At 34.6% G+C, this 16,500-nt stretch overlaps 2 protein-coding genes across 5 annotated transcripts in view; one reads left to right on the top strand and one right to left on the bottom strand.

Annotated features, from left to right (window-relative positions):
* The window catches only part of LOC139518820 (mucolipin-3-like), a 36,277-nt gene extending 31,134 nt beyond the window's left edge, over positions 1 to 5,143 (bottom strand). Inside the window, exons 1-4 of one of the 2 annotated variants that reach the window (XR_011663463.1) lie at positions 4,933 to 5,143; positions 2,753 to 3,069; positions 651 to 842; positions 158 to 308 (exon numbers count right to left, since the gene is read on the bottom strand). Coding sequence is in view for 1 of the 2 variants with exons in the window: in XM_071310417.1 (XP_071166518.1) it covers positions 158 to 308; positions 651 to 842; positions 2,753 to 3,069; positions 4,933 to 5,047 (775 nt within the window). In the remaining variant the exon portion in view is untranslated. The remainder of the gene's footprint in view (positions 1 to 157; positions 309 to 650; positions 843 to 2,752; positions 3,070 to 4,932) is intronic. The other variant, XM_071310417.1, reaches the window with a different exon arrangement.
* A 163-nt stretch (positions 5,144 to 5,306) lies between these two features.
* The window catches only part of LOC139518801 (proteasome adapter and scaffold protein ECM29-like), a 79,704-nt gene continuing 68,510 nt past the window's right edge, over positions 5,307 to 16,500 (top strand). For 2 of the 3 annotated variants that reach the window (XM_071310383.1, XM_071310391.1), the window contains exon 1: positions 8,079 to 8,180. In XM_071310383.1, the coding sequence (XP_071166484.1) occupies positions 8,165 to 8,180 (16 nt within the window). In that variant the 5' untranslated portion in view covers positions 8,079 to 8,164. Of the gene's footprint in view, positions 5,410 to 8,078; positions 8,181 to 16,500 lie in introns of those variants that run through there. The other variant, XM_071310374.1, reaches the window with a different exon arrangement.

Here is a 16,500-nt window from a genome sequence, read left to right as displayed (position 1 = left end):
CTTGTGATATTGAAAATTGCATCAGATATTTTTTTCTCTTACTTTTGAAGCATTTAACTATTTGATAATAAACTGATGTCATCCTTTTGTAAGGTAACCCTTTATGGTGACATATAAAAGTCCTAAAAATGTTTTCACATCAGTATTTATATCATACCTTGATTTTTCTCTGAGTAAAAGCTGAATGTTCCATTAGGATAAAGCATGCCACCATTGTAATGTTCACTGCACAGTTCCATGGCTCTCGCAGATCCATTCTCACGTACCAACTGGAAAACAGCAAGAGCTGTGTCTTCTGTCTGATTATACTACAAAATGTCAAATATTTAAATAAGGTTTCTATTATAAATATATACTACAGAGTTCCATTGGTCTTAGGTACTAGACCTTTAAGAAGAACATTTTTTGTTTATAGTTAATATGTATTAGTTTCCAGCACACTGTAAGAAGAAGAGAGACAAATCTAAAATTATGGCACATAGCAAAGCATACATTGTACCATGATGAAGATTGATAAGAAATATGAAAAAGCTACAACTTGTAGATTCTGAGGAAAATACAACAGACATAAATGTCATTGACATACATATAGACATTATACCCCTAATCCTTCTAGGCGGGTATCTATCATATCTTAAGCTTTATAATACCTGTTTCATTGCAAAGTTGATATGTTGATACAGTTCATCAAAGTCATATATAGCATATTGTCCAACAGCCGGAGGGTAAGGCATTGTTTCATACGAGTTTTCCCAGTCCTTCAGATACAGATGTTTTAATGCTATATTGTTCTTCTCAACATACTCAACAAACAATGACCTCTCTCTTCCAAACATAACAAGCTGAAAAAGTAAACAAATTTTAAATGTCATCATACAAAGAAAACAATTCTGTAACACAATTACTTAATATATGAATAAGAAGATATAGCATGGATCAGTGTTCTCCACAGAAATTTCATTTAACATCCTGGTAAACAGGGGAAATTGAAATACCATATTGGTTCTAAAAATCATACAAATGTAGCATCACATCCATAACATAATCTATAAGAAAACCACTTCAGATAGCATCACATTTAAGATTATAGCATCACATTACCATGATGCTAAAAGGGTTTAGGGAGAAAACTGTGGATGCCAATCAGACAACTCTTTGTCCATATGAAACAATGTTATATCTTTAACAATTACAGGTCACACCAACATCTAATATAAAGGGCCACAAAATATGTATGTTTTTTCTCAAACTGTTAATGACCACTTTTTCAACTGATTTTTATAGTTCGTTCTAATGTTATACCACTTTCCCAGGTTAGGGGAGGGTTGGGATCCCACTAACATGTTTAACCCCGCCACATTATGTATGTATGTGCCTGTCCCAAGTCAGGAGCCTGTAATTCAGTGGTTGTCATTTGTTTATGTGTTATATATTTGTTTTTCATTCATTTTTTTTATATAAATAAGGACGTTAGTTTTCTCATTTGAATTGTTTTACATTGTCATTTCAGGGCCTTTAATAGCTGACTATGTGGTATGGGCTTTGCTCATTGTTGAAGGCTGTACGGTGACATATAGTTGTTAATTTCTGTGTCATTTTGGTCTCTTGTGGATGGTTGTCTCATTGGCAATCATACCACATCTTTTATACATTTGTACTAGAATGTGTACTGATTGATTTTAGTGTAGGATAGATGATTTATTAGTTCTAATTGGCCCTTAAACTCAATGTAGCTTAAAACTAGATGTGTCAAAGCAACACGAATGGCCCCGTCTCAAAGAGTTGAAAAATCTGCAATTTCAATAACACATGTGGACACAAACATGATGGTACATTGTAGTCTCAAATATTAAAAATCAGCTCAAAATCTGGAGGTGTGTAGAAAAAATGTATAACTGTGATTTTCAACAATTTTCAAACTTGTAAACCCTTATAATAATTTTGGCAATAATTAGCAGAATGGAACGAAACTTAAACTTGATCTGTAACTCATCATGAGTAACTCACATACCAAAAATCAGCCTAATATCTGAGAGCATTTAGAAAAAAAGTCTGTATAACTATGATTTTCAACAATTTATCAAAGTCCATAGTCTGTAATTTTGGCAAAAATTAGCCGAGCAAAACAAAGCTTAAACTTGATGTGTTACTCATCATGGTTAAATCACATACCAAAAATCATCCCAATATCTGAAAGAGTTTAGAAAAAAGTCCGTATAACTGTGATTTTCAACAATTTATCAAAGTCCAAAGCCCATGATTTCGGCAAAAATTTGCGGAGCAGAACAAAACTTAAACATGATCTGTAACTCATCATGGTTAACTCACATACAAAAAATCAGCCCAATATCTGAAGACGTTTAGAAAAAATCTCTGTATAATGGTTTGTTGTGGAATGACAGAATTACGGAATTTCGGAATTACGGAAATACAGAATTTCTGACAAGGGTAAAACTATATGGCACCAACAACTTCGTTGTCGGCCATAAAAAACAGTGAATAATCTTAGAATAGTAAGATTGACAGTCTTAGTTTTTTTTGTTAGTTTTTTTTTTATCTCCATGTCAATATGATGTGATGACCCTTTTTCAGTTTGCAATGTTTATATTATGTTTTTCAATCTTCAACTAGTTCAAGCACCAAGAAGTGCACCTGCATGTGGCATAACTTCTCTAGTTAATAATGTTAGTTTCCACAGACATTTTCTTGCTATTCTATTTGTTCATGAAGTTATAAATGAAGATACACCAACCTGTACTGTCACAATAATAACTTTCACTATCTGTAATGTAAGTTTCCAAGGAAATTTTTTCCTGGCTACTATTTTTTCATGTGGTCCCATAAAAAAGAACTTCAGCTCTCTTCTGAGCTTATCCTCCAGATATGGTGTAGAAGGAGATCGTAATAGAGGTTTTGATGGATTTGGACCATGCCGAGACTGTCCAATATTTTCATTATTTTCTGGCGGAGAATTAATACTTTGATTTTCATTATTTTCTTGTTTCTGATAACTAACTGGATTCTCATCATTATCAGGTGTTAACCTTTCTCCGGGAAAGTCTGTCATTTCTGTAAAGAAAAAAATATCTTAATGAATAATATGTAAAAAAGAAAATGCTATATAACATAGAATAATATAGATAAATGGTAGCAATTTAACAACTGAAATAAACCAAAATAAAGGGTACATTACATCCTTAAATAATAGACAATCACCCATCTCACATTAGAATCTACATATATATATATTGTAATGGGAGTGTTATAGATACATCTAATATCAAGGTAATGGGACTGTATACAAAATAAATGAATATGAATGTACAGTAGTTGCAGAACAAATTGTTTGAAAAGGTTATACCGGTAAGTATTTTTATTTCAAAACAGGTAATTTGTATTATCATGATTATATTGTGAAAAAAAACTTTGTTGGTTTTATGTTTATTGTTATTTTGGTCTTGTCTTATGATGTTTAAAATTTGGAAAATTATTTAGTTAAAGATTTCGGTACCAGAATTTACTTGAAAATTTAACTAAATTCTTTGGTTTTGAAGTTCGATTGTACCTATAGAAAACTTACATCAGACAAAACACCACATCCTAAATTTTAAGGATATATTGTTTATCCTGCCTGGAAACTTAGAAATGATCGTAGTAAATTTATCAATCTTTCAAATAAACTTATTCTGAAAGGCTACTAATTCAACACTGTTATTAGATCTTTGACGAACGTTTTTATTGGTTTAAATTTTAATAATGATTTTGTTATCAGTAAACTTAAAGCAAACTTAATTCTAGATTTGTAATTGCCAGCAATAACTGGTGGCACCCTTTCCCCAATGCCAGGGTAACTGCAATGCAACTATTTTGAAAATGCCAAAGTCAAAGAGCGCATGTGCACATGTACATGTACATACTTTGACTTTCATGGATCTACAATCTGTCGTTTTACAAAGGAGTAGGTTCAGTAAGACCCCTTTTTGGCCCCAAATTATAGCAGTTTTACAAAATTGTTAAAATGTAAACCTTTCGTTATTTATTGGACAGTAGAATGCTTCTGCTACATAAATATGGGCTGTTTTTGACAATACAATGCACATATGTTCGGTACTAGTACCATTAAGTCATGCTAACTTACTGAAATCCTCATAATTCTAGCATTTTAGTTAAATTTTAGACGGTTTTCGTGTAAAATGAAAGTGGCCGCATTCGTGTTCATCCTTAATATTGAAATGTAAGTTGTATTTTATGATATAACATAACATATATAAAGGTTGAGGATGAACACGGATGCAGCCACTTTCATTTTTACCAAAAACCATCTGAAAAGTGACATTTTTTGGCATATTACATTTTAGGTAGATTTTTCATATTTGAGCTTGAATCGGATCTTTTTTAATGACTAAATCTGTTAAAATCTTTCACATAAACTAATTAATTCAAATAAAATAGACACTTAAGTGTTTAAAAAGTGGTCAAAACCTTTCGTCAGATGAACCTGAAATTTGAGGCCAAAATCGGTCCTTACCGGACCTACTCCTTTACATTGGTACAAGTCGACTTTTAGTTGCACATTTTGTACAAGTTGACGTGGTACGAGTTAACTTGCTTCCTTTAACATGTTTAACATCTACTTTTTTTCATCGCATAACTTTTTATTTACTAACCTGTTATCATATTTCTGAAGTAGAAATTTAACAAACTGTTGTTGAAATGATAAGGAAAATGTGTACTAAAATCCCTTTTTTTCACTTTCAGATACCTTATGACAAATGATAAATATTTATACTATCACATGTCATGGTTTTTAAATTTTGTGTACTCTAACTTGAAGTTAATGAGAATCAGTCAACTCCTTGTAGTGTTGAGGATCATTTGAAGGAAATTTCAATAAATGTGTGCAGGCAATGAATTACATGCATATAGATATACCTTGAACTTTTTTCAACTTTTCTGAGATTGCTTTTGTGCGAATTTCTTCTTCTTCGATATAATTTTCTGAATCCCTTTCAGTTGGAGAAATCTGAAAACTTTTCTGACTTGTCATTGGAGTTTGTAGGTGCTGACATTATCTAAAAAGGAAGTTTTTTTAAAGGTTTGATAGTGATAGGTGTTTGACAGTAGTCAGCTGATTTATATTGTCGTAAAATTTATAAACGGATTCTTTTCTCTAATCGATAGATTAGAATATTATTTTTTAACATATTCATTACAAGTTATTATAAAAACCTTTTTCATGATAGAAAATAAAATACTTTTATGTTTTTGTTTAGTTTATATTGTCGTAAATACTCTTACCAAAAATCAATTAATTTACTGGTTCTGCCTTACACGTAGAGCAAGCAAATTAATAACTATAGAATGTCGGTACTAGTCATTTAAATTTCGGCAGGATGACAGACGAAAGTAGTATGCAATTTTTCTAATTTTAATCTTATTCAATTACAAAATACGACCCAAACTCTTCTACTAGGAAAAATTAAACAAGATCTGAAATTTTCACCACATGTTAGAGTGATCTTTATGTTTTTTTAAGTGTAAAGAAAAATTGTAATTGCTAAAAAAGTAAAAAGTACCGAACGTCAAGGAAAATTCAAAACGTAAAATCCCTTATTAAATGATTATATGTGGATGTTTAGAGTCCGACTATCCTGTCTGGATATCGCAGACTGTAGCAACCTATTCTATAGACTGGAGTCTGTCTGTCTTTTGGCCTTCATTTTACTCCGACTGCATACACCTTATCGCTATTCCCGGCTGACCCGTCCGCTTGAACTTTTGACGTCAACAACAATCACTTTTCCATTGTGGCGTCAGACATTTTGTTTTATGACGTCAAAATTTTACGGGAACCTGTGTGATTTCCAGCAATGGCGGACAAATAGCGATAAGGTGTATTGGTGATGCTGGTACGGAGTATCAGGTATGCTGCTTGTATTGCCTCTTTGGATTCTTCAGTGATGACGGGCGATGTGTGCGGTGGTGTGCGCAGTAGGTCTGGGTGGTCGATGTCGAACCTGTCTTCAAAGTCGATCCTACTGCGCTTGCCTCTGTCATTGGTGGAGGTGTAAAATACCAGGCGGTGGCAGGCCTTGTTGGGGTTGTAGGGACGGGTGACAATATCCCTATGGACTACAACCCCAACTGGTTCCCTTTTGTACTTAGTTGGTGTTAGTACATGTCCAACTACGCTGTCTCTTGCCTCTGTTTGTGTGATGGTGGTTTGTTGGACTTGGTCAGCAGGTACCACGGCTGTTTTTGTTGCCATCCACTGGTCAAAACGCTTTGCGTCTCTTCTCCTGGTGGATGGTGGCTTACTCTTCAGGGCCAGCTTGGATTTACTAGAGGATGCCTCTGGTTCCTTAGCCTTTGTCTTGGTCCACGTCAACTGTACTGACACCTGGTCAGAACTTGCCGAGAACTTCCAGGCAGGTTCTTTTCCAGTAAACTTCATGGCTGCTAACAAAGCATTCAATTCATCTGGAATTTCCATTATGATTGTCCAAAAAGTGAGTGAGTTGTGTTAAGCTGTGATCAGTACGAATACTTCAAACGCGAATCCCTTATTAAATGGCAAAATCAAAAGCTTAACCACATCAAACGAATAGAACAATACTGTAGTATTCCTAACTCAGGACAGTCAATAATCCCTTCTCTCTGTAGGGTGACCTATAGTTGTTAATTTTGGTGTCATTTGGTCTCGTGTGGAGAGTTGTCTCATTGGCAATCATACCAGTACTTTTTAGCTCACCTGGGCGAAATCTATTTTCTTGTTTAAAAAATGTGTCCGGTGACCCTGCCAACCAACCAAGATGGCTGCCATGGCTAAAAATAGAACATAGGGGTAAAATACAGTTTTTGGCTTATAACTCAAAAACCAAAGCATTTAGAGCAAATCTGACAGGGGTAAAATTGTTTATCAGGTCAAGATCTATCTGCCCTGAAATTTTCAGATGAATCGGACAACCAGTTGTTGGGTTGCTGCCCCTAAATTGGTAATTTAAAAGAAATTTTACTGTTTTTGGTTATAATCTTGAATATTATTATAGATAGAGGTAAGCTGTAAACAACAATAATGTTCAGCAAAGTAAGATTAACAAATAAGTCAACATGACCGAAATGGTCAGTTGACCCCTTTAGGAGTTTTTGCCCATTATAGTCAATTTTTAACCATTTTTCGTAAATCTTAGTAATCTTTTACAAAAATCCTCTCCTCTGAAACTACTGGGCCAAATTAATCCAAACTTGGCCACAATCATATTTGGGGTATCTAGTTTAAAAAATATGTCCATAGAACATAGGGGTAAAATGCTGTTTTTGGTTTATAACTCAAAAACCAAAGCATTTAGAGCAAATCTGACGTGGTACGAGTTAACTTGCTTCCTTTAATATGTTTAACTTCTACTTTTTTTCATCGCATAACTTTTTATTTACTAACCTGTTATCATATTTCTGAAGTAGAAATTTAACAAACTGTTGTTGAAATGATAAGGAAAATGTGTACTAAAATCCCTTTTTTTCACTTTCAGATACCTTATGACAAATGATAAATATTTATACTATCACATGTCATGGTTTTTAAATTTTGTGTACTCTAACTTGAAGTTAATGAGAATCAGTCAACTCCTTGTAGTGTTGAGGATCATTTGAAGGAAATTTCAATAAATGTGTGCAGGCAATGAATTACATGCATATAGATATACCTTGAACTTTTTTCAACTTTTCTGAGATTGCTTTTGTGCGAATTTCTTCTTCTTCGATATAATTTTCTGAATCCCTTTCAGTTGGAGAAATCTGAAAACTTTTCTGACTTGTCATTGGAGTTTGTAGGTGCTGACATTATCTAAAAAGGAAGTTTTTTTAAAGGTTTGATAGTGATAGGTGTTTGACAGTAGTCAGCTGATTTATATTGTCGTAAAATTTATAAACGGATTCTTTTCTCTAATCGATAGATTAGAATATTATTTTTTAACATATTCATTACAAGTTATTATAAAAACCTTTTTCATGATAGAAAATAAAATACTTTTATGTTTTTGTTTAGTTTATATTGTCGTAAATACTCTTACCAAAAATCAATTAATTTACTGGTTCTGCCTTACACGTAGAGCAAGCAAATTAATAACTATAGAATGTCGGTACTAGTCATTTAAATTTCGGCAGGATGACAGACGAAAGTAGTATGCAATTTTTCTAATTTTAATCTTATTCAATTACAAAATACGACCCAAACTCTTCTACTAGGAAAAATTAAACAAGATCTGAAATTTTCACCACATGTTAGAGTGATCTTTATGTTTTTTTAAGTGTAAAGAAAAATTGTAATTGCTAAAAAAGTAAAAAGTACCGAACGTCAAGGAAAATTCAAAACGTAAAATCCCTTATTAAATGATTATATGTGGATGTTTAGAGTCCGACTATCCTGTCTGGATATCGCAGACTGTAGCAACCTATTCTATAGACTGGAGTCTGTCTGTCTTTTGGCCTTCATTTTACTCCGACTGCATACACCTTATCGCTATTCCCGGCTGACCCGTCCGCTTGAACTTTTGACGTCAACAACAATCACTTTTCCATTGTGGCGTCAGACATTTTGTTTTATGACGTCAAAATTTTACGGGAACCTGTGTGATTTCCAGCAATGGCGGACAAATAGCGATAAGGTGTATTGGTGATGCTGGTACGGAGTATCAGGTATGCTGCTTGTATTGCCTCTTTGGATTCTTCAGTGATGACGGGCGATGTGTGCGGTGGTGTGCGCAGTAGGTCTGGGTGGTCGATGTCGAACCTGTCTTCAAAGTCGATCCTACTGCGCTTGCCTCTGTCATTGGTGGAGGTGTAAAATACCAGGCGGTGGCAGGCCTTGTTGGGGTTGTAGGGACGGGTGACAATATCCCTATGGACTACAACCCCAACTGGTTCCCTTTTGTACTTAGTTGGTGTTAGTACATGTCCAACTACGCTGTCTCTTGCCTCTGTTTGTGTGATGGTGGTTTGTTGGACTTGGTCAGCAGGTACCACGGCTGTTTTTGTTGCCATCCACTGGTCAAAACGCTTTGCGTCTCTTCTCCTGGTGGATGGTGGCTTACTCTTCAGGGCCAGCTTGGATTTACTAGAGGATGCCTCTGGTTCCTTAGCCTTTGTCTTGGTCCACGTCAACTGTACTGACACCTGGTCAGAACTTGCCGAGAACTTCCAGGCAGGTTCTTTTCCAGTAAACTTCATGGCTGCTAACAAAGCATTCAATTCATCTGGAATTTCCATTATGATTGTCCAAAAAGTGAGTGAGTTGTGTTAAGCTGTGATCAGTACGAATACTTCAAACGCGAATCCCTTATTAAATGGCAAAATCAAAAGCTTAACCACATCAAACGAATAGAACAATACTGTAGTATTCCTAACTCAGGACAGTCAATAATCCCTTCTCTCTGTAGGGTGACCTATAGTTGTTAATTTTGGTGTCATTTGGTCTCGTGTGGAGAGTTGTCTCATTGGCAATCATACCAGTACTTTTTAGCTCACCTGGGCGAAATCTATTTTCTTGTTTAAAAAATGTGTCCGGTGACCCTGCCAACCAACCAAGATGGCTGCCATGGCTAAAAATAGAACATAGGGGTAAAATACAGTTTTTGGCTTATAACTCAAAAACCAAAGCATTTAGAGCAAATCTGACAGGGGTAAAATTGTTTATCAGGTCAAGATCTATCTGCCCTGAAATTTTCAGATGAATCGGACAACCAGTTGTTGGGTTGCTGCCCCTAAATTGGTAATTTAAAAGAAATTTTACTGTTTTTGGTTATAATCTTGAATATTATTATAGATAGAGGTAAGCTGTAAACAACAATAATGTTCAGCAAAGTAAGATTAACAAATAAGTCAACATGACCGAAATGGTCAGTTGACCCCTTTAGGAGTTTTTGCCCATTATAGTCAATTTTTAACCATTTTTCGTAAATCTTAGTAATCTTTTACAAAAATCCTCTCCTCTGAAACTACTGGGCCAAATTAATCCAAACTTGGCCACAATCATATTTGGGGTATCTAGTTTAAAAAATATGTCCATAGAACATAGGGGTAAAATGCTGTTTTTGGTTTATAACTCAAAAACCAAAGCATTTAGAGCAAATCTGACGTGGTACGAGTTAACTTGCTTCCTTTAATATGTTTAACTTCTACTTTTTTTCATCGCATAACTTTTTATTTACTAACCTGTTATCATATTTCTGAAGTAGAAATTTAACAAACTGTTGTTGAAATGATAAGGAAAATGTGTACTAAAATCCCTTTTTTTCACTTTCAGATACCTTATGACAAATGATAAATATTTATACTATCACATGTCATGGTTTTTAAATTTTGTGTACTCTAACTTGAAGTTAATGAGAATCAGTCAACTCCTTGTAGTGTTGAGGATCATTTGAAGGAAATTTCAATAAATGTGTGCAGGCAATGAATTACATGCATATAGATATACCTTGAACTTTTTTCAACTTTTCTGAGATTGCTTTTGTGCGAATTTCTTCTTCTTCGATATAATTTTCTGAATCCCTTTCAGTTGGAGAAATCTGAAAACTTTTCTGACTTGTCATTGGAGTTTGTAGGTGCTGACATTATCTAAAAAGTATCTAAAAAATATGTCCTGTGACCCGGCCATCTAACCAAGATGGCGGCCATGGCTAAAAATAGAACATAGGGGTAAAATGCTGTTTTTGGTTTATAACTCAAAAACCAAAGCATTTAGAGCAAATCTGACAGGGTAATATTGTTAATCAGGTCAAGATCTATCTGCCCTGAAATTTTCAGATGAATCGGACAACCCGTTGTTGGGTTGCTGCCCCTAAATTGGTAATTTTAAGGAAACTTTACTGTTTTGGGTTATAATCTTGAATATTATTATAGATAGAGATAAACTGTAAACAGCAATAATGTACAGCAAAGTAAGATTTACAAATAAGTCAACCTGACTGAAATGGTCAATTGACCCCTAAGGAGTTATTGTCCTTTATAGTCAATTTTTAACAATTTTCATAAAATTTGTAAATTTTTTCTAACATTTTCCACTGAAACTACTGGGCCAAGTTCATTATAGATAGAGATAATTGTAAGCAGCAAGAATATTCAGTAAAGTAAGATGTACACACACATCACCATCACCAAAACACAATTTTGTCATGAATCCATCTGCTTCCTTTGTTTAATATTCACATAGACCAAGGTGAGCGACACAGGCTCTTTAGAGCCTCTAGTTTTTAGCTCACCTGGCCCTTAGTGAGCTTTTCTCAGCACTTGGCGTCCGGCGTCCGGCGTCCGTCGTCTGTCGTCCGTCGTCTGTCGTCCGTCGTCCGTCGTCGTCTGGCGTCGTTAACTTTTACAAAAATCTTCTTCTCTGAAACTACTGGGCCAAATTTAACCAAACTTGGCCACAATCATCATTGGGGTATCTAGTTTAAAAAATGTGTCTGGTGACCCGGTCAACCAACCAAGATGGCCGCCATGGCTAAAAATAGAACATAGGGGTAAAATGCAGTTTTTGGCTTATAACTCAAAAACCAAAGCATTTAGAGCAAATCTGACATGGGGTAAAATTGTTCATCAGGTCAAGATCTATCTGCCCTGAAATTTTCAGACGAATCGGACAACCTGTTGTTGGGTTGCTGCCCCTGAATTGGTAATTTTAAGGAAATTTTACTGTTTTTGGTTATTATCTTGAATATTATTATAGATAGAGATAAACTGTAAACAGCAATAATGTTCAGCAAAGTAAGATTTACAAATAAGTCAACATGACCCAAATGGTCAGTTGACCCCTTTAGGAGTTATTGCCCTTTATAGTCAATTTTTAACCATTTTTCGTAAATCTTAGTTATCTTTTAGAAAAATCTTCTCCTCTGAAACTACTGGGCCAAATTAAACCAAACTTGGCCACAATCATCATTGGGGTATCTAGTTTAAAAAATCTGTCCGATGACCCGGCCAACCAACCAAGATGGCCGCCACGGCTAAAAATAGAACATAGGGGTAAAATGCAGTTTTTAGCTTATAACTTAAAAACCAAAGCATTTAGAGCAAATCTGACAATTGGTAAAATTGTTTATCAGGTCAAGATCTATTTACCCTGAAATTTTCAGATGAATCTGACAACCTGTTGTTGGGTTGCTGCCCCTGAATTGGTAATTTTAAGGAAATTTTACTGTTTTTGGTTATTATCTTGAAAATTATTATAGATAGAAATAAACTGTAAACAGCAATAATGTTCAGCAAAGTAAGATTTACAAATAAGTCAACATGACCGAAATGGTCAGTTGACCCATATAGGAGTTATTGCCCTTTATAGTCAATTTTTAACCATTTTTTCGTAAATCTTAGTAATCTTTTACAAAAATCTTCTCCTCTGAAACTACTGGGCCAAATTAATCCAAACTTATCCACAATCATCTTTTGGGTATCTAGTTTAAAAAATGTGTCAGATGACCCGGCCATCCAACCAAGATGGCCGCTATGGCTAAAAATAGAACATAGGGGTAAAATGCAGTTTTTGGCTTATAACTCAAAAACCAAAGCCTTTAGAGCAAATCTGACACAGGGGTTAATTTGTTTATCAGGTCAAGATCTATCTGCCCTGAAATTTTCAGATAAATCGGACAACCCGTTGTTGGGTTCCTGCCCCTGAATTGGTAATTTTAAGGAAATTTTACTGTTTTTGGTTAATATCTTGAAAATTATTATAGATAGAAATAAACTGTAAACAGCAATAATGTTCAGCAAAGTAAGATTTACAAATAAGTCAACATGACCGAAATGGTCAGTTGACCCATATAGGAGTTATTGCCCTTTATAGTCAATTTTTAACCATTTTTCGTAAATCTTAGTAATCTTTTACAAAAATCTTCTCCTCTGAAACTGATGGGCCAAATTAATCCAAACTTATCCACAATCATCTTTGGGGTATCTAGTTTAAAAATTGTGTCCGATGACCCGGCCATCCAACCAAGATGGCCGCCATGGCTAAAAATAGAACATGGGGTAAAATGCAGTTTTTGGCTTATAACTCAAAAACCAAAGCGTTTAAAGCAAATTTAACAAGAGGTTAAATTGTTTATCAGGTCAAGATCTATCTGCCCCAAAATTTTCAGATGAATCGGACAACACGTTGTTGGGTTGCTGCCCCTGAATTGGTAATTTTAAGGAAATTTTGCTGTTTTTGGTTATTGTCTTGAATATTATTATAGATGGAGATAAACTGTAAACAGCAATAATGTTCAGCAAAGTAAGATTTACAAATAAGTCAACATGACCGAAATGGTCAATTGACTCCCTAAGGAGTTATTGTCCTTTATAGTCAATTTTCATCAATTTTTACTAAAATTTTCCACTGAAACTACTGGGCCAAGTTCATTATAGATAGAGATAATTGTAAACTGCAAGGATGTTCAGTAAAGTAAGATGTACAAACACATCACCATCACCAAAATACAATTTTGTCATGAATCCATCTGCTTCCTTTGTTTAATAGTCACATAGACCAAGGTGAGCGACACAGGCTCTTTAGAGCCTCTAGTTTTTTATATTTATCATGTTTATGGAATATCCATTTCACAGAAGCCTCAGAAGGGGACGGAGGGGCTTCGGTGACCAAGTGGTCAAAGTAGTTTTACTTATGTAACCACTACATTTGTAGCTAGTCAACACTGAATTTGTGTTTTGCACTCAACTCCATTATCTTAATTGACCAGGATTGTCAGTTTTCCTATCGAAGGTTAGTTGTTTTCTCTGGGCACTCTGGCTTCCTCCTACCATAGAAACTAACCGCCACAAAAAAGTCTAAAAGTAGCACTTAAAAGTGGCGTTAAAACACCAAAATTAATCAATAAGAAGGGGATGGATACATAGGTTCCTATTATAGTAACCATATTTTTGTCTAATTTTCCTATCAAATTAGATTTATCATCAGGTTTACCATTTATACTTATTGGAGCCATATGACAGGTTCTACATATGTCATATTGACCAGGGAGAAGGATTTGCGTATCCTTCCAGAGCAGGTGTATTTTTAGCTCACCTGGCCCAAAGAGCCAAGTGAGCTTTTCTCGTCACTTTGCGTCCGTCGTCGTCCTGCTTCTGGTGTTAACTTTTACAAAAATCTTCTTCTCTGAAACTACTGGGCCAAAATTAACCAAACTTGGCCACAATCATCATTGGTGTATCTAGTTTAAAAAATGTGTCCGGTAACTTGGCCAACCAACCAAGATGGCCGCTATGGCTTAAAATAGAACATAGGGGTAAAATGCATTTTTTGGCTTATAACTCAAAAACCAAAGCATTTAGAGCAAATCTGACAGGGTAAAATTGTTCATCAGGTCAAAATCTATCTGCCATGTAATTTTCAGATGAATCGGACATTCCGTTGTTAGGTTGCTGCCCCTGAATTGGTAATTTTAAGGAAATTTTGCTGTTTTTGGTTATTATCTTGAATATTATTATAGATAGAGATAAACTGTAAGCAGCAATAATGTTCAGCAAAGTAAGATCTACAATAAGTCAACATGACCAAAGTGGTCAGTTGACCCCTTTAGGAGTTATTGCCCTTTATAGTCAATTTTTAACCATTTTTCGTAAATCTTAGTTTATCTTTTACAAAAATCTTCTCCTCTGAAACTACTGGACCAAATTAAACCAAACTTGGCCACAATCATCATTCGGGTATCTAGTTTAAAAATTGTGTCCGGTGACCTGGCCAACCAACCAAGATGGCCGCCATGGCTAAAAATAGAACATAGGGGTAAAATGCAGTTTTTGGCTTATCACTCAAAAACCAAAGCATTTAGAGCAAATCTGACATGTGGTAAAATTGTTATCAGGTCAAGATCTACATTTGTATCTGCAACAACAAAAGAGAGTTTTTAACGACATCAGCTGGCTATACAACCCTTGCACAATCAACTGAATTTTGCAGAAATCATTAATAGGATAGATTGCCCTTATATGATAATTTTTTATTACCTTTTTGGTTTTTTTGGCAACAAAACAACTTCACAACTTTCTCATTACTTTGCATTTCTCGTTAGATAAATTTTACAAAAATTCTCCCCTGAAACATCTGTCAAATTTAAACAAACTTGGTTTAAAGCACCACTAGGATATCCAGGGACCACTGTGTATGATGACCCTGCCTGCCCACTTGGCTGAAATAAAACATAGGTTTCAAACACACTTTTTAGTATTATATCTCTGAAACTAAACGACAGTTCAACAGTTGCATTTATCATGCATCAATTGTAAATAAAAATATCAGGTGAGCGACACAGGGTCCTTGGACCCTCTAGTTTTGTTATTATCTTGAATATTATTATAGATAGAGATAAACTGTATGAAGCAATAATGTACAGCAAAGTTAGAACTAAAATTAAGTCAACATGACCAAAATAGTCAATTGACCCCCTAAGGAGTTCTTGCCCTTCATAGTCAATTTTTAACAATTTTCATAAAATATTTGTAGATTTTCAATAACATTTTCCACAGAAACAACTGTTATAGATAGAGGTAATTGTAAGCAGCAAGAATGTTTAGTAAAGTAAGATCTACAAACACATTCCCATCACCAAAACACAATTTTGTCATGAATCCATCTGTGTCCATTGTTTAATATTCACATAGACCAAGGTGAGCGACACAGGCTCTCTAGTTTCAATGTATGAGGCACATGCTTTCATGTTCTTTCTGTTTCTTAGTTTGAATTCAATATGAAGTCTTCTGAAAATTTTCAGCACTCAACATATTTTAGCATGAACAAGACAACAACAACAAAATTATTCTTTCAGATGTCTTTAGTGCTTATAACATTAAACATTAAGTGCACAAAGCAACTAGAATTTAAAATGTCAAATGCTTTATCCAATGTAAAAATATTTTGTCCATTGAATGACTCTAATGATGTTAAAATGATACAAACATATGAACTCTTAAGCAGAGACCATAAGTCTACAAAAATATGAACTCTCAAGCAGAGACCATAAGTCTACAAAAATATGAACTCTCAAGCAGAGACCATAAGTCTACACACATATGAACTCTCAAGCAGAGACCATAAGTCTACACACATATGAACTCTCAAGCAGAGACCATAAGTCTACAAACATATGAACTCTCAAGCAGAGACCATAAGTCTACAAACATATGAACTCTCAAGCAGAGACCATAAGTCTACAAAAATATGAACTCTCAAGCAAAGACCATAAGTCTACAAAAATATGAACTCTCAAGCAAAGACCATAAGTCTACAAAATTATGAACTCTCAAGCAGAGACCATAAGTCTACAAACATATGAACTCTCAAGCAGAGACCATAAGTCTTTTTTTGTTTCTTCAGAAATTTTCATTATGATAAAAATATATTTTCAATTTTGGACTTGTCTAAGTTAGAAAATGACAGACTTGATAAGGTCAATATATATTTCTTAAAACAAGATGAAAACACTTCAAATGACTTTGAAAAGTCCTACA

This window comes from Mytilus edulis, chromosome 1, assembly GCF_963676685.1.
Source record: "Mytilus edulis chromosome 1, xbMytEdul2.2, whole genome shotgun sequence".
NCBI lineage: Eukaryota > Metazoa > Mollusca > Bivalvia > Mytilida > Mytilidae > Mytilus > Mytilus edulis.
The sequence above is the reverse complement of the archived record's forward strand: the minus strand, read 5'-3'. Positions and strand labels throughout refer to the sequence as shown.